The sequence below is a fragment of the Grampus griseus genome (assembly GCF_964374135.1).
Source record: "Grampus griseus genome assembly, chromosome: 8".
In the NCBI taxonomy this organism is placed as follows: Eukaryota; Metazoa; Chordata; class Mammalia; order Artiodactyla; family Delphinidae; genus Grampus; species Grampus griseus.
In genome coordinates, this window is record NC_139002.1 from 110,076,457 (window position 1) to 110,102,887 (window position 26,431).

The window sequence follows — 26,431 nt, forward strand, 5'->3', positions numbered from 1 at the left end:
TCCTGGGCCCCCCACTTGGGTCCAGGGGTGAGCAGCTCACTGGGAACATCCCCAGCCCCGCCTGGCCACAGCCTGCCTCTGCTCGGGAGCTCTTCCAAAGGCGCAATCCCGGGGGGCTCCAGGAGACAGACAGACAGACAGACACAGGGCTGCTGGGAGGCTTAAGTGCTTTAATGATATGGATTCTGAGCCGTGGTCACCTTTCCTCGCTGGGGTGCGACCCGCAGAGTCCAGGGCTCCAAGACCCACCCACCCCGCACACAGCACGCCAGGCAAGACTGGCCTGAAACTTGCTCAGAGAAAGTTCCCTTCCGGCTCTGCGGAGGGGGGAGCGGGCAGGGCTGGGGTGGGGCTGAGGGGTGCCCAAGGCCAGAACTCGGGTGAGTGGTGTTCAGTCCATCCTTGATCCTCCAGGTGGTGAAGGGAGAACGGCATGCCCCCCACCCCAGTGGGGCCGGAGTCCCCCAGCCCACCCAGTTCAGAGCCAAGGGCAGCTGTGTGGCTGGGGTCTGCTGCCCTGGTGGCCGGCAGCCGGCCAGCTGGAGGTATGGGGATGCAGAGGTTGCAGGGGGCCGTGGGGACGGCGGCAGGGCCTGAGTCACCTGCGCTGGGAGAAACCCTTGTGTGGACGGAGGCGGCCAGAGGAAAGTCCCCTGCCCCCTCCCAGGGTGCGTGTGTGGGTTCTGTGGCCTCAGGGAGAGCTGTGGGGAAGGGTAGGGCCGGGCCTGGGGCCGGCACAGCTCTGGCCTCAGCGGGCGGGCGGACGAGGGGCCGGCACCACCTGGTGGCAAGTTTGGCTACGGTGGGCATCGGGGCAGGTGGGGAGTGTGGGCCGGGGCACCGCTGAGCTGGAGGACAGGCCCCACGTGCCACGAGGCGGGCGAGCCGGTCCCCAGCCGGCACGACTCTCCGTCCGAGTCCACGGTCCGAAATACGTACACGTACAAAAATAATACTCCAGCCGCGGAGGCGGGCCCCGCCGCGGGCCGTGCGCCCCGCCGCGGGCCTTAGCTGTCTTCCTCCGCCCGCCTCTGGTTCTTGGAATGGAACTTGCTCATGAGCTCCTCCAGCTCCGACCCACCTTGCTGCTTCTGCGGGAGCCGGGGGACCCGCAGGTCAGTGTCCCGCCAGCCCCCCTTCCCGGGGCGCGCGGGGAGCGAAGGGCGGGGCGGCTCACCTCCAGGACGGCCTTCTGTACGGTGAGCTGGCTGTACACGCGGGCGCCCTCCTCCCCGCACACCTTCCGCAGCTCGTCCTTGTTGAGCGAGAAGAGCTGGGGCCCCGTCAGGATGCCCAGGTTCTCCACGATCCTGGGGGCGGGGGGCAGGGGGCGGGGAGGGGGGCGTGAGGGCGGGGCCCTGGCCGTGGGCGTGGCGGCCGCCGCGCCCGCCCCCTGCCCGCCCCGTGCGCCCCTCGGCTCACCGGGCGCTGAAGGCCTTGGCTTCCAGCCAGGCGCGGACCTCGATGGGGCCGGACTCGTAGGTGAGCGGCAGGTGCACCGGCTGGCTGCGCTCCACGCGGAAGTGCCGCGTCGGCTGCGCCTTGATGTGGCTGATCTTCTTGATGAGCTCGTCGTTGACCTCGTCCATGTGATGCATCAGCTCTGCGGGGCGCCAGGCGGCTCAGGCCTGCCCCGCGCGTACCCGGGGCTCCCCTCCCCACCGCCTCCCCCGCTGGCTCTGGGCCCCCCCACCCCCGCCCGTAGGGTCTGGCGGCCCCATCCCTCACCGCCTTTGTTCCCGGCAAAGCCTGGGGTCAGCTTGTGGGTTGGGCTGGCAGGACCCCAGTATTTCCCCCCCTGCAGGGTGAACAAGAGGGGAGGTGGGGGCGCCATTAGGTCAGCTTATCATCCCTCCCGGCACCCCTCCCCGCCCCTCCTCCCCCACCTCCCAGGACCTGCCCAGCCCCCCACCTTCCCAGACTCAGCCCGGAGCCGGGGAGCCCCCGCACCAGCCCCTATAGCCGCGGGGTCCAGGCTCCGGGCCGGTCTTTCTCTGCCCACCCCCCACCAACCCCCCGCCACCCGGCCTGACCCCGCAGCAGGACAGAGCAGACCTCCGCCTCACCTGCTCCAGGAGGGCGTCCTCCGGCCGGGTCTCGGCGAGGATGTTGCCCGGCACATAGCCTGCCTGGCCGCTGCGATTTCGAAGCTTCCACCACTGGTGGTCGCCTTCCAGCACCTGTGGGCGCCGCACCCCCGCATCACCCCTGACCCACAGCGCCCGCTCCGCCCCGGCCCTGCCATAGGCACCAGTGATGGGTGCTGGGACCGCCCGTGTGAGCCCCTGTTTACCGATGGGCCAGAGAGAGCTCCAGAGTCCCCCCTGAGCCTGCCCCCCCCATTCTACACACCCCCTCCAGGTGCCCCTGGCCCACCTGGCCTCCCACCCATCCATAGGGGCCACCCCCCTCCCCGTCCCTCCCAGCAGCCTCCTAAGCCTCTAGTGTGGTTGTGGATATAGATCACCCCCCCCTCCAGCTGCTCCACTTTCTGTCCCCCAGCGGGTGGCCTGGATTCAGGACACAAAACTCGGAAAGTGCCTTGAGGGGGCTCCCGGGGTGGGCATGAATGACAAGCCCCTGCTGGATTGGGGGATCCCCCACTTGGCACAGGGAGGGCCCACCCCACCCCACCCCACCCCACCCCACCCCACCCCACCCTTCAGCCCGAGCCCAGCCCAGCCCAGGGGCCCTTGGGCTCCCTCTGAGATCCCCAAGACAGGGAGGCCCCTCAGCTGTGCTGGGGCAGGTGCCAGGCTGCTGACCCAGAGTGGAGCCCTGGGGTCAGGCAGATCCCACCTCTGGACCACCGCCCGCTCCCCGGCCCCCACTCACCTCCAGGACCTCGTCCTTGAGCACCGACAGCTCGTTCGCGTTGCGGGCTGTGAAGTCGTAGAGGACCTTGACGTACTTGGCCATGGCCGGTGCGGGTTCGTAGCCCCTGTGTGGAATGGGAGGGGCTGAGGCTCAGGGCTGGGCTGGGGTCTCTTCCTGGGCCTGGGGGAGGGCCAGGGGCAGCAGCTTCCCAGGTGAACGGCTGCGTCCTGTTCTGCGGCACAGCGGCTGCGACTGTCAGCTGGGATGGAAACTGTGACAGCCCCGTTGCGTCTGGGGCCCCCTGCGTGGGGGGGCAGCGGAGGCGGATGGAATGCAAGGGTCTGTGGGCACAGCAAGGCCTGCCCTGCCCTAGCCCCTAGCCCTGGAGGCCTAGGGGTCTCCAGGTCCAGCCCCCCAGGGGATCTAGAGCCAGGCGTGTACCCGAGAAAGGACAGGCCGTCCCTGGAAAGTGGCTGACCATCGGGGGAGGGCCGGATGCTTTCAGAGCCATAGTCCCTCTGGCACTGCAGACACGATGCAGGGCCGCCCGTGGGCTGCAGGGTCCCAGGGTGTCCCAGCTCCTGCACGGAGCAGGCCTGTGCCTGCCACCCGTGCTGGGCCATCCCTTCTGGTCAGTCTGGCCCCTGATCACGAGGCCACCCCTCATACAGGTGCAGGGCTCGGGACCCTGGGGAAGTGGGGGCTCTGGGGCTGGGGCAGCCTCTGGGGCCCTGGTGGGGGGCTGTGTCAGGATTGGCCAGGGTGGACTGGTCAGGGGCTGGAGGTAAAAGGATGAAAATGTTTCTTGAAGGCGGCCCTAGGCCAGGGACCAGGGCATCAGGCTGGTGGGGCACAGGGAGGGGCACACTTGTTCAGAACATGGATTCCAAGCCCCTCCCCTCCTGAGACTGAATCCTGGGGTCTGGTGGGTAATGAGCTCCCCAGGCAGGTCCTGGGCCAGGGCTGAGAACAGAAAGTAGGAGGGGAGGGGAGGAAGGATGGGGACTCCCCCAGGCCCTGGGGCTGTAAGACATGGTCTGTGGAAGTGTGTGCGGCCAGAGGGAGAGAGGCCCACCCAGACCATCGGTCTCCTCCTCCGGCTCTGCGGCTGGGCCTAAATCAGCCCCACCAGGGCAACTGGGATCGTTGAGACCGTTTGAGTTCAGTGGTTTAGTACATTTCTAACCATGATTCTAAAGCATAAACGTGGAGAAACAAAAAGAGATGACGTATTAGGTACGTCACCTAAGCACTTTATGGGCGCTTTCGACATTTTCCCCTCAACTGTACACCACAAAGTTGAGAGGAAACCCGGCTCTAGCGTGGAAAGCGGTATTTTGACGGTCGTGAAAAACGCGTTTGCTGCCACCTGGTGGCAGTGTACCCATAGCAGAGCCTCCGTGATTTGAGGGGTGAGCGTCACACTCCCTCACTTTGAGCAGAGCTTACCTGTGAGCATGTGGGGAGCCGACTTGGGGGAGGACGTCTCCCTGGGGTGTGGGCTCAGATGCGAGGCCATGCTTTGGGGAGTTTCTGAAGGACGTGCGGCTCACTGGAGCTGGCTGTGGGGAAGCGGACACTGGGACTTGGTGTGAAGCAGGGGCTGGGCCAGGAGGGCGGGGTGGTGAGGGCAGTGGGCGGGGGTGGAGTGCAAGCGGGGCTGCGGGCGCTCTGACCTCATCAGCGGGGGCTGATGCCAGCCCCTCCACCTCCCAGGGGGCCTCCTGCAGCACGTCCAGTGGTGGCTCCCAGCCGCTCTGGAACTTGGGCACGTAGGGGGGCACCTGCGGCTCCCGAGGCCACTCGGAGCTGGGGTGGGAGGTCCTGGGGTCAGCTGGGCCACCCACCAGAGCTGGCCCCACCCAGGACCCCCAGCCCGCCCGCCGAGGGACCCATCCTGGTGTGCGCCCCATGCCACCACCCTACCGGGGTCGTGTCCAGGTCTCCCCCAGGGACTCCCACAGCGCCATCTCCTTGGGGACCAGGTGGCCGCGCAGGAAGCCCACAGTGTCTCGGGAGAGCAGGGGGCTGTAGACGGAGCGAGCAATGTCTGGGCCACCACAGGTGCTGACGATCTGGGGCACAGCGGGGCGTCAGAGGCCCCCCCCCACACCCTGCGCCTGCCTGCAACACCACTGGCCTGCCCACTGCGCCCCCCACTCCGAGTGCAGACGCCGGCCCCAGCCCACTGCCCAAGGTAGGCACTTGCTTCCCCCCAAGTCAGGGGCAAGCCCCCCAGGCCCCCGCTCCCCCGCCCCAGCCCCTGCCTCCCCCCCAGCCCCAGGCACCAGATCCAGAGGCCCGAAGAGGAAGTGCACCAGCTCGGCTGCGCTAGGATTCTGGATGTGCTTCTGCAGCTTGGCCTGTGGGCAGGGAGCAGGCCGACCTGTGGGGTGGCACCAGGGACAGGGCACCCCACCCACAACATCAGCTCGGAGGGATGGGGTGGGCCGCCGTACTCACAAGCAGGTTGATGGCCAGCTTGGTCTTCCGGAAACAGTCAACAAACTCGGCCTCGGAGGGGGGCCGTGCTCGCAGCGTGAGGACGCCCTCTGGACAGGGGGTTGGGGGGTGAGCCTGGCCGGCCCGTCGCTGCCCCGGCGGGTCTGGCCTCAGTCTAGTGTTCCCCACCCGCTGAGACTGGGCCTTGCTCCACTCAGTGGCCACTGGGCTCCCCACCTCCACTCCTGTGTCCACCCCGATGCCCCTCCCCTGTCCGGTGCCCCCCACCCCCTGCCCCGCACCTGCCGGCCCCTTCTTCCCCTTCTTCTTCCCCTTCTTGCGCTGGTTCAGCTGCTTGAAAGCCTCAGCAGCCTTCTGCAGCCGAGCCACGAACCACTCGATGTCGTCCAGGGCGCAGTTGAGGATTTGCTGGGGTCAGAGCAGGGGCAGGGGTCAGCCTCCGGAGCCCCACCCGCTGCAGGGACACCCCAACCCGCTGCCTCTTGGCCCCTGGCCTGGGGGAGGGGGTGGGTGCTGGCTGGGGGTTGGCCCCAGGAGCCCGGAGTGGGTGGGAGGTCCTGCCGGCCCGAGACCCACCGTCTCCTTCTCGATCTTCTGAGCCAGCACGGCCCTCGGTTCCTCGTCCTGCGCCTGCGACTCCCAAGTGCGAAAGCCTGTTCGGGAGCAGAGCTGCTGCTGACTGAGCCCCCCCCACCCCAACCCTGCTGCCGCCCCCAGCCCATCCTCCTCGGCCCACCTGGGTCTCTGAGCGGCATGGGCAGGTCCACTCGGTTCTTGGTGGAGGGCGAGTCCCTGCCGTAGCGCTGGAAGGGGATGGGGGCTGGGCCCTGGGCCGGGGGCAGGACGGACTGCCGCTGCCGGATCTTCTCCTGGTGGCCCCTGAAGTGGGACGAAGGGCCGCTGAGCCTGGCCGCAGTCCCAGCCCCAGGCCCGGCCCTGCCCCTCGCCCCTCCTCCCCCGCCCCTCCCCCCGCCCCTCCTCCCTCCCCCTACTTGAGGGTCTGTGGCCGCATCTTCTTCCCCAGGCGGCAGTCGGCCAGCGCGCTCTCGATGTCCTCGTGCACCAGCTCCGCCTGGGGGGACGGGGCATCAGGCTGGCTCTCCGGAGGGATCTGGGCTCCCCGCCCCGCGCCTATCCCGCCCCCCACTGCCCGGCCCTCACCTCCACCTCGTCGCAGTGGAAGAAGTGGACGTCGGGCTTGCTCTGGTCTGAGTCCTGGCACACAAGCAGAAGCACCGATGGGTAGCGTAGCTGGTTCAGCACCGTCTGGCTGTGCCGCACGGTCGGCAGCGGGAAGTTCTCCAGCTCCTCCTGGGGGACAGGCGGCTGGGACCAGGCTCGCCATGGTGCATGGCGAGAGTCCCAGACACAGAGGAGGGCTCACGGCCATGGGCACGGGGAAGACCCGAGGAGCGGATGCCGGGGACACGGGCTGACTGTGGGCGTGGCCTGTGGCGTTCACGCCACGGATATGGCACGGAAAAGGAACGTGGCCTGGACATGGACACGGACCCCACGGGGCAACGTGCACACAACGGGCCCCGCCTCGGTACAGCCGGTGGAGAAGCTCTGCGAGGTGGACGTGTCCCTGTGTGACGTGGCTCCCCTGTACTCTCGGCCCTCGGCCTGCTCCCTCTCCCACAGAGGCCCAGTGTGTCTGGGTCACTGCCTGTGCCTGCCTTGCAGGATGGGCGAACGCCCTCCCTCCTGCTGCCACCATACCTGGGATTCGATGTCCAGCAGCCGCAGCGACTGGTCGTTGACCTGCAGCAGCATCTCCTGTGTCCAGATCTTCTCCTTGGAGCTCAGCTGCACCAGCTTCCGGATGGCATCTTCCACGGACACAATGGCCTCACTCTTGTCCATGATGAACGTGGCCAAGTGCTGGGTGGGCAGGCAGGGGGTCACTCTGGGTGGAGCCCTCCTGGTGCCAAGAACCAGGGCCAAGGGGCTGTGCCCTGGGGCTCTGAGGGGCTAGGGCCAACCTTGGGGGTCTGATGGGGCCACAGCCAGCCCTGGGGGGTCCGAGGGGTCATAGTCAACCCTGGGGGTCTGAGGGGGTCACAACTAACCCTGGGGGTCTGAGGGGAACATCCCTGCCCTGGGGGTCTGAAGAGACAAAGCCCCACCTTGGGGGTCCTCTGCTCTCCTTGGGGGATGTCTGTGGGGGCCATGGACGTGCCCTGGCAAACCCCTTGGCAGCCCTACACACACAGCCCCCAGCCCACCCACATCTGCCACTGGGCTCCGGGACCAGGCTCCCTGCCCCTCCAGCAGCCCTGGTGCAGGCTCACGACAGGGCCTTGGCACATGCCACCTCTGCCCGAGCCCCGTCTCCCCCAGCCCGCTCTTCCTTCCAGACTGTGCGCGGACACTACCTTCCTGCCTGCCTGGCCACGGGCTCACTTTCAGCACGCCCCCGACCTGCCCTCGTGTTTATCATCATCCGACTCTATGCTGGACACGACATGCTCCTTCGTTTGCTTTCTGTCTGCTGCCTCCCCGGCGCCTGTGACAGTGCTGGGCCCCCAGCAGGCCCCCAGTGAATGTGATGGGAATGAACGAGCAGCCCATGGGGACCCCTGGCCCGCCCCGCTCCTCTCTCTCCAAGGCTGGCTCAGGCCCCTCCTCCTTCCAGGATCCCGCATGTGTCCTCGCTGACCTTTGCTGAATTCAGTAGACAATGCTGGGGCAGCGGGGTGAACACTCACAGAAACTCCAGGCAGTTAAGGCTTAACCACAGAACATGGAAGCATGAAAGTGCTAGTAGGAAATACTAGGTAACTTCTGATAATCTCAGGAAGGCCTTCTTCACTGGGGGACTTTGCTAAGCAAGGAAGAAAATCCAGATGCTCAGAAGACAAGGCCGGGACTTCCCTGGTGGTCCAGTGGTTAAAACTCTGAGCTTCAACTGCAGGGGCGTGGGTTCGATCCCTGGTTAGGGAACTAGGATCCCGCATGCCACGCGGTGGGGCCACGAAAAAAAAAAAAGGTAATAAAAAGACAAGACCAATAAATTTGACTTAATAAAAAAAAAAATTTCTGCCTGAAAAAAAGTACCACATACAAAGTATATAAAAAACCCCCTACAGATATAATAATAGATATAATGGAGGTGATGTAGGCTAATTTTCTTGATACAGGAAAAGGCCAACATGCATTACAATGACAGTTCTTACTTTGTTAAAAGCTCTATTTTGTTTAATAATTAAGGATACCAACGATAAATGAAAAAAGAATGAAAGAATATGTAAATAAGTAAAAGATTAACAGCTCAATAGAAAAATTGACAAAAGGTATGAACACAGAGTCTGTAGGAAAATAAATATAAGTAACCTTTTAATATAGAAAATTATACACAGGGGAATTTCCTGGTGGTCCAGGGGTTAGGACTCTGCGCTTTCATTGCTGAGGGCCCGGGTTCAATCCCTGGTTGGGGAACTAAGATCCCACAGGCTGCACGGTGCGGCCAAAAAGTATATATATATACACACACGTATATATGCAGACTCATTCAATACAAGAATTGCACATTGAAGCTGGAGACTATGACTTTCGGAATGAGTTTTCGCTTATTCTGTTGCCCAGCACTATCAAGCCCTTGCGGGTTACACTGGCTGGTTAAGACGTGGAGAAGGAGGAACCCTTGCTCCGCACTCGCCTGGCTGCTCTGGGGAGGAGTTGATGACACTGGACCAGCCCACATGCTTCCCTCTTACAATCTCAAGGCAACCTGCACACGTGTAGAATGTGGCACGGGTACAAGGCTGCTCCCTGCACAACTCTTGGAGGCCAACCTACATGTCCATGGGCAGGTTAGAAAGAGACTGGGCAGGGGAATTCCCTGGTGGTCCAGTGGATAAGACTCTGCGCTCCCAGTGCAGGGGACCCGGGTTCGATCCCTGTTTGGGGCACTAGATCCCACATGCACGCTGCAACTAAGAGTTAGCATGCCGCAACCATGAGCCTGCATGCTGCAACTAAAAGATCCCGCATGCCGCAACGAAGATCCCACATGCTGCAGCTAAGACCTGGTGCAGCCAAAATAAATAAGTAAATAACTAAATATTAAAAAAAAAAAAAAAGAGGGACTTCCCTGGTGGTCCAGTGGTTGAGAATCTGCCTTCCAATGCAGGGCACGTGGGTTCCATCCCTGGTCGGGGAACTAAGATCCCACATGCCGCAGGCAACTAAGCCCACGTGCTCTAGAGTCTGCACGCCACATCAAGAGAGAAGCCTGTGTGCAGCAACTAAGGTCCAACGCGGCCATAAACAAATAAACAAATAAATAAATATTTTTTAAAAGAAAAGAAAAGAAAGAGAGTGGGCAGAAACGTGCAGTGACTATCAGGCAGCTGGTCTGTCTGCATGAGGCGCGTCGTCAGCAAAATACTGCACAGCCAAACCATCCCACCCATGCTGCCCGTGCACTCCAAATGACTGAAAACATACGGAGCGTATTCTCTGCCCAGAATGGGATTCAATTAGAAATCCATAACAGAACGATAACTACAAATCCCTATTAATGGGAAATTAAGCAACACACTTCTAAATAAATCATGGGTCCATATTTGTAAAAGTTAAACAGCACACTTTTCAACAACAAATGAGTGAAAGAGGAAATCACAGGGGAAATAAGAAAATATCTAGAGACAAATGAAAATAGAAACACAACATATCAAAACTTATGGGATGCAGCAAAAGCAACGCTAAGGGGAAATTTATACCTATAAATGCTTACATGGTTAAATGCTTAAAAAGAAGAGAAGTCTAAACAACCCATGGGTCAAAGAAGTTACAAGTAAATTTAGAAAATGTTCTGAGTCACAGCAACATGGGTGGACCTAGAGATGATCATACTAAGTGAAGGAAGTCAGGGGCTTCCCTGGTGGCACAGTGGTTAAGGATCTGCTTGCCAATGCAGGGGACATGGGTTCGAGCCCTGGTCTGGGAAGATCTCACATGCCGTGAAGCAACTAAGCCCGTGCACTGCAGCTACTGAGCCTGCGTGCCACAGCTGCCGAAGCCCATGAGCCTAGACCCTGCCTTCCACAACAAGAGGAGCCACCGCAATGAGAAGCCCGCGCACCGCAACGAAGAGTAGCCCCCGCTCACCGCAACTAGAGAAAGCCCGCGCGCAGCGACGAAGACCCAACGCAGCCAAAAGTAAGTAAATAAATAAATAAATTTATTTAAAAAAATAAATAAGTGAAGTAAGTCAGACAGAGAAAGACAAATATCATAGGTTATCACTCATATGTGGAATCTAATTTAAAAAAAATGATACAAATGAACTTACTTACACAACAGAAACAGACTCACAGATTTCGAAAAAAAACTTATGGTTACCAAAGGGGAAAGGTGGGGAAGGGATAAAGTAGGAGGTTGGGATTAACGTACACACACTACTATATATAAAATAGATAACCAACAAGGACCCACTGTGTAGCATAGGGAATTATATTCAATATCTTGTAATAACCTATAATGGAAAAGAATCTGAAAAAGAAGGAATACATGTATATGTATAATTGAATCACTTTGCTGTACATCTGAAACTAACACAACATTATAAATCAACTATACTCCAATAAAATAAAATTTTAAAAAAGAAAATATTCTGAGCTGAACAATAATAAAAACAAGCACATCAAAACTTGTGGAAGAAAAAAAAAAAACTTGTGGAAGAAGATAGCTACAGCAGTACTTAGAGGGGCTTTATAGCTTTAAATGAATGGCAGAGAAGAAGAAAGACTTGCTATCAATGGTCTGGGCATTCCTCTTCAGAAGCTAGAAAATGACAATCACATGAAGCCCAGAGTAAGTGAAAAGAAGGAAACTAAGAGCAGAAACCAATGAACTAGTAAAATACACAAACAACAGAGAAAAATCAACAGAGCCCAAGGTTGGTTCTGAAAAGACTGATGAAATTGATAAACACTTAGCAAGACTGACCAAGAAAAAAATAGAGAAAACACAAATGATCAATAACCAGAAGGAGCGAGGGGACATCACTACAGATCATACGGGCATAAAAGTGAGTTTATAATAAAAGAAAACTTCCCCCAAAGGAAGCCCTGTATTCAGGGCCTCACAGGTGGATCCTAACAAATACTTAAGAGGGAAATCACAGCAACCTTCCATAAACTCTCTCTGAAGAGACTAGAGGAGCAGGAACATTTCTCCACTCATTGTATAAGGCCAGCAGAACTCTGATACCCAAACCTGCCAAGGGCACTGCAGGAAAAGAAAATTGTAGATCAATGTTCTAATAAATATTAATGCAAAAAAATCCTTAATGGGCTTCCCTGGTGGCGCAGTGGTTGAGAGTCCGCCTGCCGATGCAGGGGACACGGGTTCGTGCCCCGGTCTGGGAAGATCCCACATGCCGTGGAGCAGCTGGGCCCGTGAGCCATGGCCGCTGAGCCTGCACGTCCGGAGCCTGTGCTCCCCAACAGGAGAGGCCACAGCAGTGAGAGGCCCGCGTACCGTAAAAAAAAAAAAAAAAAACCTTAACAAAATAGTAGCAAATTAGTCTTGTCAAGTCAATACATGAAAAGGATAATAAACCATTAGTAAATGAAGTTTATCCTAGAAATGCAAGGTTGGTTCCACATTTTAAAAAATCAGCATGATTCATTACATTAACTAAGTAAATACATTTCAATTGAGAAAGCATTTGATAAAATTCAACAACTTTCATGATAAAAGTTCTCAGCAAACAAAGAATAGAAAGGAACTTCCCCATTCTAGTAAAGGGTATCTACAAAAACATACAGCTTATAAAACGGGGAATTCTGAATACTCTCTTCTAAGATTGGACACAGGCAAGGATGTCCACTATCATTACTTTTATTGAGCACTGTCCTGGTAGTTCTAGCCAGGGCAATAAAGCAAGGAAAACAAAGTGGCTAAAATTAAGAAATTAAGTACTGTATTTTCAGACAAAATGATTGCGTACATAAAAAAATCCAATGAATCTATAAGCAATTCCTGAAACAAGTAAATGAATTCAGCAAGGTCTCAGGATACTCAATCACTACACAAAAATTCAATCACATAAAACAAATGCTGAGACATCCCTGGCGGCGCAGATGGTTAAGAATCCACTTGCCGATGCAGGGGACACGAGTTCAAGCCCTGGTCCGGGAAGATCCCACATGCCACGGAGCAACTAAGCCCTTGCCCCACAACTACTGAGCCAGTGCGCCACAACTATTGAAGCCCACATGCCTAGAGCCCGTGCTCCGCAACAAGAGAAGCCACCGCAATGAAAAGCCTGCGTACCTCAACGAAGACCCAACGCAGCCATATAAATAAATAAATAAATAAATAAACAAACCCACAAGGCTTCGGTGCCCCCCCTCCCATGGCCACCACCTCTCACCCTCCCTCTTGGCCTCAGCTTCATCATCCGGGAGGGGTCAGCAAACCTGCCCACATCCCCAGCCTTGCTGGCTGCTGGGCAGGCAGGAGAGGTGGCCCCAGCCTGGGGTCCTTCCACAGGCTAGCCTGGACCAAAGTCTAGGAGAAGGGCTGGGAGGCCCCGCTGGCACAGGTGGCTCCTCACCAAGGAGGGCAAAGTCCTTCCCACAGAGAGGTGGCAGAGCGGCCCTTGGACGCTGAGCCTGCAGCAGTCATGAGCTGACCACACAAGATGGCCCCTGCCTGCCCAGGTTGGCAGCGAGGGCTGATCGGCAACACAGCCCAATGCAAGAGCCCTAGGGACTCCCATGTCTCATTGCACCCACTGTACAGAGGAGAAGACTGAGGCTCAGAAAGCAGTGACTCACCTGGCTTCTGTGGGCATGGAGGGTTCTAAGGGGAGGGACGTTCTTACCTTCCTGGTCCAGGCCCCCCACCTTCCTGATCCAGGCCCCCCACCTTCCTGGTCCAGGCCCCCCACCTTCCTGGTCCAGGGTTCCCCGCTTCCTGGTCCAGGGCTCCCCGCTTCCTGGTCCAGGGCTCCTCACCTTCCTGGTCCAGGGCTCCCGCTTCCTGGTCCAGGCCCCCCACCTTCCTGGTCCAGGCTCCTCACCTTCCTGGTCTAGGGCTCCCCGCTTCCTGGTCCAGGCCTCCCACCTTCCTGGTCCAGGGCTCCCCGCTTCCTGGTCTAGAGCTCCTCACCTTCCTGGTCCAGGGCTCCCCACCTTCCTGGTCCAGGGCTCCCCACCTTCCTGGTCCAGGCCCCTCACCTTCCTGGTCCAGGGCTCCCCGCTTCCTGGTCCAGGGTTCCCCGCTTCCTGGTCTAGGGCTCCCCACCTTCCTGGTCCAGGGCTCCCCGCTTCCTGGTCCAGGGCTCCTCACCTTCCTGGTCCAGGGCTCCCCACTTCCCGGTCCAGGGCTCCTCACCTTCCTGGTCCAGGGCTCCCCACTTCCTGGTCCAGGGCTCCCCACCTTCCTGGTCCAGGCCCCTCACCTTCCTGGTCCAGGGCTCCCCGCTTCCTGGTCCAGGGTTCCCCGCTTCCTGGTCCAGGGCTCCCCACCTTCCTGGTCCAGGGCTCCCGCTTCCTGGTCCAGGCCCCTCACCTTCCTGGTCCAGGCCCCTCACCTTCCTGGTCCAGGGCTCCCCACTTCCTGGTCCAGGGTTCCCCGCTTCCTGGTCTAGGGCTCCCCACCTTCCTGGTGCAGGGCTCCCCACTTCCTGGTCCAGGGCTCCTCACCTTCCTGGTCCAGGCCCCCCACCTTCCTGGTCCAGGGCTCCCCGCTTCCTGGTCCAGGCCCCCCACCTTCCTGGTCCAGGCTCCTCACCTTCCTGGTCTAGGGCTCCCCGCTTCCTGGTCCAGGCCTCCCACCTTCCTGGTCCAGGGCTCCCCACTTCCTGGTCTAGAGCTCCTCACCTTCCTGGTCCAGGGCTCCCCACCTTCCTGGTCCAGGCCCCTCACCTTCCTGGTCCAGAGCTCCCCGCTTCCTGGTCCAGGGCTCCCCGCTTCCCGGTCCAGGGCTCCTCACCTTCCTGGTCCAGGGCTCCCCGCTTCCTGGTCTAGGGCTCCCCACCTTCCTGGTCCAGGCTCCTCACTTTCCTGGTCCAGGGCTCCCCACTTTCCTGGTCCAGGGCTCCCCACCTTCCTGGTCCAGGGCTCCCCGCTTCCTGGTCCAGGGCTCCCTGCTTCCTGGTCCAGGGCTCCTCACCTTCCTGGTCCAGGTTCCCCACCTTCCTGGTCCAGGCCCCCCACCTTCCTGATCCTGGGTCCCCCTCCCTCCTCCCACTTCAGCCATTCCCAGCCCTGCTGTCCTGCAGGTTTGGACGATGACCAGGAACCAGGAACTTGGCCGGCTGCCACGAGCAGGAAGGTCATTTTAAAAACGTATTTCCTGAGTTCTAAGTGTGAATTAAAAGTGACCTAGGAGCGAAGGCCTCGGAGCTGGCGGCTCCTCTAGAGTGCAGCTACCCATCTCGACTGTCCAGGCTGAGTGGGATTAGCCGTGGAGGACATCCCTGCAGGAGCTCAGAAACTCCTCCCTCCTAGTCTGGCTCCCTGTTGTGAGGCCAGGATGACAGTTTCCCTCCCACTGGGGTTTCCAGGGGCACCCAGAGCTGTCCTTGCCTTCCTGTGTTGCCCCTGGCATCCCTCTCCCTGATGTAGCCCCAGGGCTCCTGTGCCCCTCAGACCGGGAGCTCCCCAGGACTGGAGGGAGGCTCTGGGGGTGAGCCCAGTACAGGCTGCCTGCTGTGGGACCACTTCTCCCCCGGCCTCAGTTTCCCCACAGGCCCGGGGATCCCAGAGCACAGAGGACAGGAGTGCCCTGTGGGGTGAGGGGCTCACCTGGACGTGGTACTGGGAGGTCTCGTGCATGATGACATTGGAGTTGGAGTACTTCTTCCTCTGCTCTGAATAAGGAGACACGGTCACTCACCCCTGACGGCGGGACCCCAGATGGGGCCGCAGGGAGGGCAGAGTGCAGGGGAGGAGGGCTGCTCTGTGGGCCCTTTGTGGCCTCCAGGAAGGACACAGGGCACAGAATGGAGGGATGGCCCCTCCTGGCAGAACATGGAGCTCCCTCGGGCCCCAGGAGGGACCCCCAGCTCAGAGTGGTGACGGCACAACTGTGTCTGGGGTCTGTCCTGGAGCGGATGCAGGAGGCTGAGCCTCCTTTCCTGGAGGCCCCCTGCCCACCTTCCTGGGGAGGGGTCTGGTCCAGGGCTTCCCCCAACTCCAAGAGCTCCCAGCTCCCATCTCCCTGCCTCTCCCTGTCCCTCCCTGGGGGTCCTTGCTTTCCAGAGGTGGCACTGCATGGCTGGGGGAGGGTCAGAGCTGGGGGAGGTGGGGGCCAGCCAGGCCCCGCCCTCCCAGAGCAGACACCTGGCAGTCAGTCCAGCAGGAGCCCCCGCCCCTGGAGGATCGGGTGGCGGAGAAGAGCACAGAGAATCAATATTGATGCTCCCTGAATTATTAGTAAGGCCTCTCCCCTTACTGGCTCACTGTGGGGAGGGCTATTCAGTGGCCAGAGTTTGGGGGAGGGACCTGAGCACCTGCTGGTTGACTAGGGTCCAGGGGCCTTCTCTGGGTGCCCAGGGCTGACCTGCGTCTCCCCGGGTGGGGGCCTGGCACAGCCCTGGAGAAGGGAGTGGGCGAGACCCTCCCAGCCGAGCTGGCCCCCGAGGCCTCTTGTCCTCAAACCTCACTCACCAAACAGGTCCTTGGCACTCATCTTGGCCACACCGTCAGACCGGCCCAGGCTGCCACTGCAGGGGAGGGGCTGGTGAGGGTGGGGCCCATGCCGCACCCCTCCCTGGGGACTACGGGTGGGTAGCGGGTGGTGGGGGCCTAGTGGGTGGGGGTGGGGGCTCACTTGGCAGCACCCGGGCAACAGCTCACGGACCCTGATTGGCTCATGGCGTCCTCGACGGTGGCTGGCGGTGAGAGGGCAGACCTCAGAGTGGCCTGAGTCCAGGGCTTAGTGCCTGGCCCACACCTGAGTGCACAGGGGAGCCAAGCTGACACCTTATCGTGACCTGGCCGGGGCCTTGCTACCCCAGCACAGGGCCTGGGTCCCCTCCCCATCCCTCCCTGGATCCAGGGCCTGGAGCGCCGATGGCCTGGCCAGATTCCCCAGGGTGCCTGGGCAGGCAGTCCTCAGGAAGCAGAGCCCTGCCTTCCGGACACACCAGGACCACCCCTGCTCCACAACCCAGCTGGTGTTCACTGCAGCCCCATCCCTCCCTGGACCCTCGGTCCTCTACAGGGACCCCCAGGACGTGCCAGCAGAGGGGTCCCACCCCCAGAGGCTGTCTGGAGTGGGGCTGCGAGGAAGATGTCCTGGGGGCTCTGAAGGGGGGGTCGGGGGAAGAGGCACCTTCCAAGCAGAGGGAACAGCATGTTTAAAGGCCCTGAGGCAGGTGGGAGCCAGACAAGGGAGAAAGGCAGCAAAAGATGAGGCTGGAGCCCAGGGCGAAGGGTAGGGGGCCCGGGGACCCAGAGCCCAGAGTGAAGCGCAGACGGAGCCCACCCTCTGAGGGGTGAGCAGAGCCTGGTGCCCCTGGGCCAGGCTGACATGTCCTGTGGGATTCTGTGCTCTGTGGGGACCTCTGGGTCCACACTGTGCCGCATCAGATGTCACCAGTGATGCCATCCACCTGCGGCTTCATTGTTTAGGGGGCTGCAGGGTTGGGTCGCAAGCCAGGGGTGCTGGTATCCAGGGCAGGTAGTACCTGGTGCCTGGTAGCTTGACCAGGTACTACCTACAGGGAAGGCTCCCAGGAGGCGTGAGGGATCCGGGGGCTTCAGGCTACCCCCTCCCACATGCCACCGAGGGTCCCGGCTTGGCCAGATTCCTCTGTCCATCTGTCCGTGGAGAATGTCCGGAATGCTCATGACCTCAGTAGGTGAGCCCGAGTGTTTGCTTAATGGGATTCCTGGCGGGCTGAGCCGAGGGTGCTGGGCACGTGTGTCCAGATACACACACGCACCTGGGCGAAACCGCGGCCTGTGAGCACACAGACACCTAGGTCGTGACATTCGGCCTCCCCTAGGGGGCGGGGTGGGGGGCCTCAGGGCCAGCCAGGGAGGTGGGTCCAGGCATCTGGGTTGGGGAGCAGCTGGGGGAGAGGCCACTTACAGGCCGGCTCCAGCGGGGAGTAAGGGGCTTCTTCAGCTGACTGGGGTGGGGATGACACTAGCCCTGAGGGCCCCAGGGCCCAGGCTGCACTTTGGTTTCACTGTGGTCATTTTCCGGGTGCAAAGGAAGGCCGAGTATGGTGCCTGGTCAGGCAGGGGAGGGCGAGGAGGCCCAGTAGGGCAGAGAGGGCAGAGGGACCAGCTCCAAGTTCAAATTCCAGCTCGCAGCTGACTGACCTTGGGGAGCAGTCAGCTTAAGGCCCAGGGAGCCAGGTGGGGCCCGGGATGGGGGAGACCCTGGGGCTCTGGCTGTGCCCAGGTCTGGGCCCTGCGGGTTGGGGGAGGGAAACGCCTGGGACGCTGTAGGTGGGGAGCAGGGCGCCGAGCTTGCACTTGGGAGGCAGAGGCAGGCGGAGAGCTGGGCGGCGCTGGACCCCTGACTGCACTGGGCAGGGCCAGGAGAGGCCCCGCCACAGGCCGTGGGGGAGGTGCGGGAGCAGAGGCGGCGCCAGCTGGGCTGGGCCTCCCAGCGCAGCTGGGGCTGACCACATCTGGGTGGGGCACAGGGGGTCGGTGGCGCACTTCAGAAGCACCAGGAACCCTGCTCACCCGCCTCCCCTGCCACCGGGACACCTGAGGCACATGCTCTGCCCCAGGCCAGCCCAGCCCAGGTTCGACGCACACAGGCCCCGGCAGCTCGGCCCCCAGCCTCCTCCCTGAAACTCCCACACCCCAACCTTAACCGAGAGCCTGACCCCGGCCCGATGCTTCCCTGGCCCTGCGTTTCAGCCTGCCTCTGACCCACAGGAAGCCGGCTAGCACGCCAGAGGAGCCCCCAGCCTGCCCCGGCAACAGTGGTGCAGATCCTTTGAGGGGCAGGGGCTGACCTCCTCAACACCGCTTCACTGGAGGAGGGGGTTCCTACCACCGAGCCCCAGGGCTGGGAGGCGGCCGGCTGACTCAGAAGCCACTGGCTTACAAACATCCCCAGCGCACGGCGCCGCCCCAGGACCGGACGGGGCGGGCCAGGCCGCAGGAACCCGGCTGCGGCCACCAGCCCAGGGAAAGCCCGCGGGCCCGGCGCGGCCCCTCGCGCCCGATGCCCCATGCGCCCCGGCCCGGCCTGCAGACCCAGGCCAGGGCCCCGCGTCGCGCTGCCACCTGGGGAAACTGAGGCCCGGGCAGCCCGCCCTCCGTGCGCTCGGCTCCCCTGTGGCTCCAGGGCCGAAGCGGGTGCGGGCGCTAGGCGGGGCACTCACCTGCTCCTCTCGCGGCCCCGCGCCTGGTCGCCCACTGGTCCCTTAGTCCGCGCGTCTGTCCGCCCGTCTGTCGGAGCCTGGTTCCAGAGGAGAGAGGGACGCGCGGAGGAGCCGGGGCGGGGCGCGGGGAGGAACCTGAGCGGCAGGTTAGAGTCACCGTGCGCGGGCGGGCACTGGGCAGGGGCGGGGGTGGGACGTGGATGCCCCGCCCACCCCGCCCCCGCTCCAGACCCCGCCCCCACCGCGGCTCCCCGCGGACGGTCCCCACAGCCACCCGGGTCCCTCTGCGCAAACCCCACCCCTAAAGCGGGGGCGCTGGTGGACGGGTGGGCGGGGCCTGGAGCCCATCCCTCGCTGGGGTGCTCTGGGTGACAGCGCGCCCCGACGCTGCTCTGAGATCTACCCGGGGCAAGCCCAGCTGCCTGCACCCCAGAGGAGTGGCGTGGAGTCCTGGGGAGGTCAGACCTGCCCCTGCCAGGTGCCCCCAGCCTCAGGTGCCCCAGGACCCGGGGCCGAGTCCCATCCTCTTCCACTGGGGCCCCTCTGGTCTGGAGGGAGCGCTAGGGCCAGGCTTTAGTCTGAGTGAGTCTCAAAGGTAGGACCATGGGCCAGAGGTCCTGCAGTCCAGCTCCCTGAGCTTGCCAGGTCGGGGGCGGGGATACCTCCTCCACGATCTAGGAACTCCTGAAGTCTCTTTCCTTGTGTCGCCCAGCCCAGAGTGGGCACCCCCTGAGGAGCGGGGTTATCCCACGGCCGGGGAGGGGGGCGTCGGGACGCCTGTGGCCTATGCTGTCCTTGAGTGCCAGGGCAGCGTTGGTGTGAGAGCGCTCCGGGCAGTGACCCCCACTTTAGGCCAGGCCCCAAGCTCTGCCCGCCGTTCTGTCTTTCCTCCTGCTGAACTGATCCCCAGGATGGCCGTGCCCACCAAGCTGGGTAAGGAGGGCAGGCCAGGTGGTGGTGGGCACCCCCAGGCACCCCAAGGCTCCCGCTGTTGTCCTGGGGTGGGGGGAGCAGGAAAGGTATGCCAGGACGTGGTCCTAGAAGGCCGCGCAGCTGGTGTTTGCCAGGAGCCCCAGCTAAGGAGACACAGTGTCCTGGAAGGCCAGCGGCATTGTCCCTCCCCATATCGCCAGGGCCTTCCTGCCTGTCTGGGGTGTTACTGGTGAGCTCGCACAGGGGTACAGGGAGTGGCCTTCGTCCTCCAGCCCCGCCCTGCCGCAGAGCCCTGGCAAGGCCTGGCTTCCTGGTTCCGTCTCCCCTCTGCTGACGACGTCCCCACAGGGGACGGCACGCCAGCCCTTCCAGGAGTCTGAGCCTGAAAGGGCAAAATGTGGGAGACACGCAGGGAGGGGAGCAGCTGAGGTGGGAGTTCTCTGCTTCTGAAATCAACGTGATTGGGAGCATTGATGCCCTCAAGAATGCAGTTGGGGGTCTCGAGTCCCAGGCTGCTCGGTGGCCACCTTGGGTGTGGTATGCCCCGTGGCCAAAGCAATGGGGATGCCAAGGGCCTGGTCCAGACTCTCGGGCAGGCTGTGAACCGGGAGGACAACAGGTATCTTGCTGCCTGGGTCTGCAAGGGAGGGGCTGAGGTTCCCAAAGACAGCAGGTGTGGCCATCGCGGCCTCCCCGAGCCCATGTGGGCGGGAGAGGGTGGAGCCCTGATGAGCGCACAGGAGGGTAAGCAGGGGGACGCCCCCACTGGCCTTCGGGGCTAGAGGCGCACGCTGGTCCTGAGCTAAAGAAGTTGGCGGAGCAGAGAGCTCTCTGCTCCCACCGGCCCCCTAAGGGTAAGACTGACGAGGCTGACACCACCAGTCCCCCTCACTGAGGCCAGCCCCGGGGAGGCCCAGGCTGGGGGAGCGCAGCTCCAGGGCTGCTGCGTGGGGCCTGCAGCGGGCACGCGGCCTGTGCCCTGAGGGATGAAGGGAGAACCCTGGAGGAGACAGGTGGCTGCAGCCAGGAGCAGTTCAGAGAGGTAGAGAAGCTTCTTTATTTAAAAATACCGTGAAGAGAGACTATCCAGATGCTCAAACACAACGTTACTCGAGACTTAGAAAACGTGAAATTGAGACCAAGGGAAGTCACTAGGAAACATCGGCGCAGACCCCTTCCAGGAGCACTTGCAGAGGGCCTGGGAGCCGGACAGCACCCCTACGGGGGCCTCTCCAGCTCTCCTCCCCGCCTCTGCGCTGGGGCTTCCAGGTCACCTTCGCCTTTCTCCAGAGCCCCCAAGGGAAAGGAAACCCCCCAGCCCCGAGTTGCCTGGCCCTCGGCAGGTGCCTCCTGTGCGCGGCAGAGCGCACCACCTGCCCGGGGCTTGGCCCGCAGAGCAGGACCCCTGGTCCCTGTGCCATCCCGAAGCTGCAGGGAGAGCAGAGACGGCCAATCCCGGCCTGAGAGGGAGATGCCACGGACACCGCGAGGGCACTGGCCTGGCTGCCTGCCTTCCAAAGGCCTCTTTCCCCTCTGCACCCCGGATGTCGGTGGCTGCTGAAGCCAGACCCCCACCAGCCCGAGATGTCCCCGCGATTCCCCGCAGACCGGCGGGGACAGCCCCACCCCTGCTTCCGCCACACCCAGCCCCTGCCCAGCACCTTGTTCTGCCCTGGTTCCCGACCCCACCTCCGCCTCACAGACCCTCCACACCATCTGACCCTCTAACAAACACTGAGGCAGGTCAGCACGAAGATGTCCTTCCCGCTCAGCAACTGTCAGTGGGGGAGGTGACGGCTGGGGCACAGTCTGGCTCTGAGGAAGGTCTCCTGCCCAGGGCTGTCCCGCGGGCCGGGCACCGCCCACCTAGCCCTCGAAGCCGGCGATGGCCACCGCCTGCAGGACGGCCTCCAGGCCGTGGAGCGCCAGGAGCACGGCGCTGAGGGCCGAGTCTGCCCACAGCACCAGGGTCTGCCAGAGCAGGAAGTAGACGGACAGCAGGGCACCGCCCACCGTGAGGACCAGGCTGGCGGCCAGCGGTACCTCGGCTTCCATCAGGTTGCCCTTGGTGCCTGGAAAGCAGAACAGACGTGCTGGGTGAGCGCCGGGCTTTGGGACGCACGGGCCCGGGAGCGCTGACCCCCCTCAAGAGTGGCCGTGAGACCCGTGCCAGCTTTGACCACCATGTGATGCTTGAGGACTTGAGTGAAAGATCCCACTGTGACCACTGCAGGGGACTCTTCAAAGTGTCGGAAAGCAAACGCAAAAAGGGGCATGTCTTCCTTAGTGAGGAAGAAAGCCAACCGAGGCTGTGATGTTCTACTCTTGGTCTTTGGGTCAGTTGTGTGGGTGGGAGAGGGAATTTGGTTTTCTAAAGACAATTCCAACTGTATTCTGACACCTTTTCCTAATTCCACATTGACTGAGAAGATTTTGTTTAAAATTTCCAAAAATAGTTCACTGTGGGCTAAGGTCGTCGTGGAAAATTTCACGCACATTTACAAAAAAACAAAGCAACTGCACGTTTTACAAACAAATGGGTCAGCATGGAAGACGCTGATCTCCAGCTGTCCCGGCCACGGGTGCCCAGGGTGCCCCTGGAGCGTGAGGGACTTGCGGATGCCCAGCGACTCTAGTGCCGTTTGCCACCCTCCCATGGGCACGGGCTTGTCTGTGTCGGGGGTCTGCGTGTGCAGGGGCCCGGGATGTGCCGGCTGTTCTATCAGCCATTCCAGAGGCAAGAGCGTTTCTCAGACGCGTCAGCGGAACACACAGCGTGATCCCGTTTAGAAGAGATGTGCTCACGTCTGTGTGCCTGTGGCTGGGAATGGGGAGACGTGGGCCCTGATGGTGAGCTGAGGAGGGAGCGGGGGAGCTCTCTCGGGGCTCCTATACTGTCTCAGCTTCAGGACGTGAGGGGAGTCGGCCGAGCAAGATTCTGGCTGGGGGCGTCCAGGAGCCGCACTGGGGAGGCGACGGAGCTTTCACCCTCCAGGCCCTGCTGCCCTGGTGGGGTCCTGACAGAACTTTCCAGATCCTTCTCCTCCTGACCACTGAGGCCAATGGAAGGGGAGGAAGGGGGTGGGGGTGAGTGTTTTAGGGCCCCGGGGTTGATGACTGAGCTGGGTTCTAACCTCGGTGCTGTTTGTTACCCAGCAGCTTGTGCACAACATGCTTCCAAACAGGAAGCATCCCCACCAAGGACGTGGCCAATATTCTTCGTCTTGTGGACAAAGCTTCTGGACAAATTAACACTTAATGACACTGTAAGGCGAGGCCTGCAAAACCATGCGTGAGCAGTTTAAATCAAAAGTGTCTCTAAGAACCACGTTACAAAATGATCAACATGTAAAGGTTCGCACATAAACCTAGCAACAATCTCAAGTACTATGTGGTTTTCAGTCAACTCACCGAAGTATAACCGAATTGCTTCCAGAATCCCCATCAGAAAGAGCAGAGTCAGGTCGAGGACCAGGTAACTGTGAGGGTAAGTGAAAACCTGGCCTGGAGAAAAACAGGCAACAAAGCTGAGCCCCTGTTGCAGGACGCAGGGTACCCACACCTTTGAGCTGCCTTTTCGCACGAGACTTACTTTTATACACGGCCAGCAGGAGCGTAGCTAGGAAATAAAGGGCATAGTACATTCCACTCAGATAGAGCAGCATCTGAAGAGGGAGCGATGAGAGCTGGCCAGCGGTTAAGGACTCTCAGGCCCAGCAAATGACCCTGCCCGAGGGCACCCACCTGGGGAGAGTGGACAGAAGGGGCTGCTCCGCCACCTGTCCAGAGGCCCTGCAAACACGTGGGTCCAGCCCAGGCACCTGCGGGTGGCCACGAAGACGTGGCCGACAGCCCCCTGCCTGGCTTCCTTTGACACCCCTCCTGGTGCCACCACACCTGGCAGGGCTCCTGTGGGCTCCGGGGTGGGGCTGGGGCTCCCCCCCAGGGGACATCCTAGCCTAGAGCAAGAGGACCGGGCACATCCTTGGTGGCTGCAGGCAGGACGGCCTCGGCACCCCGGGCTCCCTCAGGCGGCATCACCCTGACCTAGGTCCCAGTTGTGACACTGAGAGCAAACGGGGCCTTTTTCACTTTCAAGGGAACCGTCTTCTCTTTGGGGGCAGTCCAACGCCCACTAGCGACTTCCCTGAGCTCTGAACACTTCGCATTTGTTGACGCTAAAACAAGTCTGCAAGTTTTCCAAGTGAGGGGTTTTCGCGCTCCTGCCCCCCTGGGCCCGGAGGGAGTCAGGCAGCCACCCCTCGGCGAGGGGCTGGGCAGGAGGCACCAGCGGAGGAGGTTGTATCAACTCTCTCCACCTGTTAGTGGACGCCCTTCCCACTCAGTGGAATGACTACTCAGAACTTATAGGGAAGGTGGGGCTGGGGGCTGGGGGCTTAAAGCAGCAAAAGGCAGGGGCCAAGAGCCGACTTCAGGCGCCTGGAGGGCCACAGGGATGTGGCAGCAGGAGAGCCGACTTCAGGGGCCTGGGAGGCCTGAGTCTTGGGCTGACGGAGGGCCACAGCGATGCAGCAGCGGGATACCACCGTGGAGGAAGCTGTCCCTGGAAGAGAAGGTACAGTCAGAGAGGTCCCAAGTCCTACCAGGATGCTCCAGCGGCCTGTTCTCCTGTTGCCGCGGATTTATGGCCCGCAGCTAGGTTCCTTTCCAGCACCTCTGCACCCACTGTCCCTCCAGGGAGGATCTGACCATCTGCTCTTCTGAACCTGAGGCTGGGAGTCAGGGCGCACCCACAGGCGAAGCCCAGATCCACACCTGAGGCCAGATGCCAGGAGAGAAACCGGACACACAGCTTTTCTCAGCTCGTATCTGCCACACGTACATAGATGAAAACGTTTCTTGATTCAGGTTACAAGTCTCTGTCATGGATAACAGATGTTTGCTTTCCTCTGGAATTCTATTCATGGCCCCAAATATCCGTCCCCGAATAAGAATCTCCTAAGCCAGCCATCTAGTCCCTTTCCAACCCTCTCCCGCCACACAGCAGTTACACATTCTGCCTGCGTCTTCAGATGACAGTGTACGGTGACGCGCCAGTAACGACTCCGAATTTGCCAGCAGCGAGTAGGACGCTGCTCTTTCCTACTCCATTTCCTCCTTAGTCCCCAGGGGGCAAGAGAGAAACTCCCAGCCTGGGTGAGCCTTCGCTTCCTTGGCAGATTCGAGGTCCTCTGGGAGTCTCACTTAGGTGGGGGTCTTACCTGGGTCAGCACAGGACACGGGTGACGGAGAGGCAGCACGTGCTGAGCACGGGGAGCCTCAGAGGGTGCCGAGCACAGATCATTAATAAACCTTCATCGCGATATGGGAAGGGTGCTCTCTAAACCCGATCCCTTCTTTTCCCAGGCCCAAGCTAAACTAGGCTGCCTCGATACCTGTCATTATTTGAGTGGATTTCACGTTCATCGGGATTTTGCTCCCCTCTGACCCTTCTCTTGACAGTTCGCTTCAGACCTTCAGATCTACTTGCCAGCTGCCCATTGTTATGCTTGAGATGATGGGGCTCAGGGAAAAAATGCTGTTGAAAAACCTTCAGCGCCACGGGATTTAAATAATTGACATGAAGGGTAGCTACAATTAGATATGCTGCGCTAACGATTTCAGACCTACAGAAAGAGGCTCATTCTGACTAAAGATAACCGTGGCTTTTAGAACTTCGCATTTTTTGTCAGTGATTCACTGTAATAACAATGTGGCCGTCAGAAGTTAAATGTGAAAGCAAAGAGAAAGAATGTTTTTCCTTGGGTGATATACGAGGGGTGTGAAGCGGACAGCTCTGGTGTAAACGTAATTTTCCACCAAATGAAAACGCGCGAACCTCAGTACCCGTGGCCTTGCACAAAGGTCTGGCGCTTGGGAACCCCGGTGCCGGGAAACTCTGTCTGAAGCTCAGACCACAGAGTCTGCTTCTTTGTCAGCTGCCCAGCTCACCGCTCCCGTCTAGTCCCAGCCTCTCCTCGCACGAGTAATTTCGGAGCCTGACAGCTGAGATGTGGAAATTGGCCTTTTCCATCCGGCCGAGTGAGCGCCCGGGGCCGCCCGCGTACCTCGCTCTGGTTCCACGAGCTGTGCGGTGCGGGCTCTTACAGACCCAGCGGTCAGGACTTCGAAGGGGCTGCCGACCGGCCGGCCCCCCGCCGCCCCGCGCAGGGCGCCACCGAGACAGGACGAGCCCGTGAGCCGGCAATCCCGGCGAGAATCCAAACCTTCGCTCCAGAAGCCGGTCCCACTGGGCCCGCAGGCGGGACCCACTCCAAACCGGGGTGTCCCCTTCCTGCCGGCCCCGGACGAGCCCGTCCCGCTCGCTGCCGGCCCACTGGGTCGGGGGGCGCCGACCGTCCCCTCGGGGGGGCCGTGACCTCACCGCCGTGGCTCCACTGCCCCGCGCGTTCACGGGAAGCGGCGGCGCGGACCCCGGACGGGTTCTCCGGGCCAGGATCTCACCTTGTGGACACATGAAGTCCACCGGTTAACGACCCCGGCGAGCTGCACCCGCAGCTCGCCCTTCCCCGCAACAGGAGGAACCGAACCAACCGAATCCATCTCCCGGGGCGACCTCCGAGAACCCCCTAGGCCTCCGCGACACCGCACCCAGCCCCTCACCTCGCCGCGAGGCCGCCATCTTGCCGCGGCCCGCCCCGCGGCCCGCCCCGCGGCCCGCCCCGCGGCCCGCCCCGCGGCCCGCCCCGCGGCCCGCCCCGCGGCCCGCCCCGCGGCCCGCCCCGCGGCCCGCCCCGCGGCCCGCCCCGCGGCCCGCCCCGCGGCCCGCCCCGCGGCCCGCCCCGCGATCCCGGCATCCTCTCGGAGCCGGACGCAAACGGCGTCCCTTCGGCCATTTTCGCTTCTGCTCCCGAACGGGCTCGACGGCGTCGCGTTTCG

The 26,431-nt window shown here is 61.3% G+C and overlaps 2 protein-coding genes across 5 annotated transcripts; both read right to left on the minus strand.

Annotated features, from left to right (window-relative positions):
- Window positions 1-517: 517 nt before the first annotated feature.
- Window positions 518-18,745, minus strand: EPS8L2 (EPS8 signaling adaptor L2). Of its 3 annotated transcripts, none has more exons than XM_082660897.1 (21): window positions 18,599-18,745; window positions 16,105-16,197; window positions 15,912-15,967; window positions 15,048-15,112; window positions 7,003-7,164; window positions 6,442-6,591; window positions 6,273-6,352; window positions 6,017-6,159; window positions 5,857-5,933; window positions 5,562-5,688; window positions 5,281-5,369; window positions 5,106-5,180; window positions 4,744-4,892; window positions 4,494-4,626; window positions 4,267-4,379; window positions 2,836-2,941; window positions 2,067-2,180; window positions 1,729-1,798; window positions 1,423-1,603; window positions 1,178-1,310; window positions 518-1,091 (listed from the first exon to the last, which is right to left on the minus strand). In XM_082660897.1, exons 2-21 carry the CDS (start codon window positions 16,116-16,118, stop codon window positions 1,008-1,010), a joined length of 2,121 nt encoding a protein of 706 aa, XP_082517023.1. In that variant the 5' UTR covers window positions 16,119-16,197; window positions 18,599-18,745; the 3' UTR covers window positions 518-1,007. The 3 variants fall into 3 exon arrangements, with proteins under 3 accessions (XP_082517023.1, XP_082517021.1, XP_082517022.1); XM_082660895.1 differs by having other exon boundaries at window positions 16,075-16,197; XM_082660896.1 differs by having other exon boundaries at window positions 16,075-16,135; window positions 18,599-18,669.
- Window positions 18,746-20,564: 1,819 nt separating this feature from the next.
- TMEM80 (transmembrane protein 80) lies at window positions 20,565-26,193 on the minus strand. 2 transcript variants are annotated; one of them, XM_082660993.1, is made up of 5 exons: window positions 26,156-26,193; window positions 23,963-24,095; window positions 23,124-23,275; window positions 22,943-23,035; window positions 20,565-21,603 (listed from the first exon to the last, which is right to left on the minus strand). In XM_082660993.1, exons 3-5 carry the CDS (start codon window positions 23,194-23,196, stop codon window positions 21,398-21,400), a joined length of 372 nt encoding a protein of 123 aa, XP_082517119.1. In that variant the 5' UTR covers window positions 23,197-23,275; window positions 23,963-24,095; window positions 26,156-26,193; the 3' UTR covers window positions 20,565-21,397. The 2 variants fall into 2 exon arrangements, with proteins under 2 accessions (XP_082517119.1, XP_082517118.1); XM_082660992.1 differs by having other exon boundaries at window positions 23,124-23,217; window positions 24,076-24,095; window positions 26,156-26,187.
- Window positions 26,194-26,431: the final 238 nt, after the last annotated feature.

What these genes read in the sequence shown, in the direction of transcription:
- TMEM80 (XM_082660992.1), bottom strand. An exon ending in CCTGCTGGCCGTGTATAAAA is followed by an intron (nt 23,036 to 23,123) that starts GTAAGTCTCGTG and finishes GTTTTTCTCCAG; the next exon opens with GCCAGGTTTTCACTTACCCT. An exon ending in AGCAATTCGGTTATACTTCG is followed by an intron (nt 21,604 to 22,942) that starts GTGAGTTGACTG and finishes TCTGCTTTCCAG; the next exon opens with GCACCAAGGGCAACCTGATG.
- EPS8L2 (XM_082660895.1), bottom strand. Translation starts at nt 16,118, where the DNA reads ATGAGCCAATCAGGGTCCGTGAGCTGTTGCCCGGGTGCTGCCAA. An exon ending in TGCTGGACATCGAATCCCAG is followed by an intron (nt 6,592 to 7,002) that starts GTATGGTGGCAG and finishes CCTGTCCCCCAG; the next exon opens with GAGGAGCTGGAGAACTTCCC. An exon ending in TCTTCGGGCCTCTGGATCTG is followed by an intron (nt 4,893 to 5,105) that starts GTGCCTGGGGCT and finishes GCTGTGCCCCAG; the next exon opens with ATCGTCAGCACCTGTGGTGG.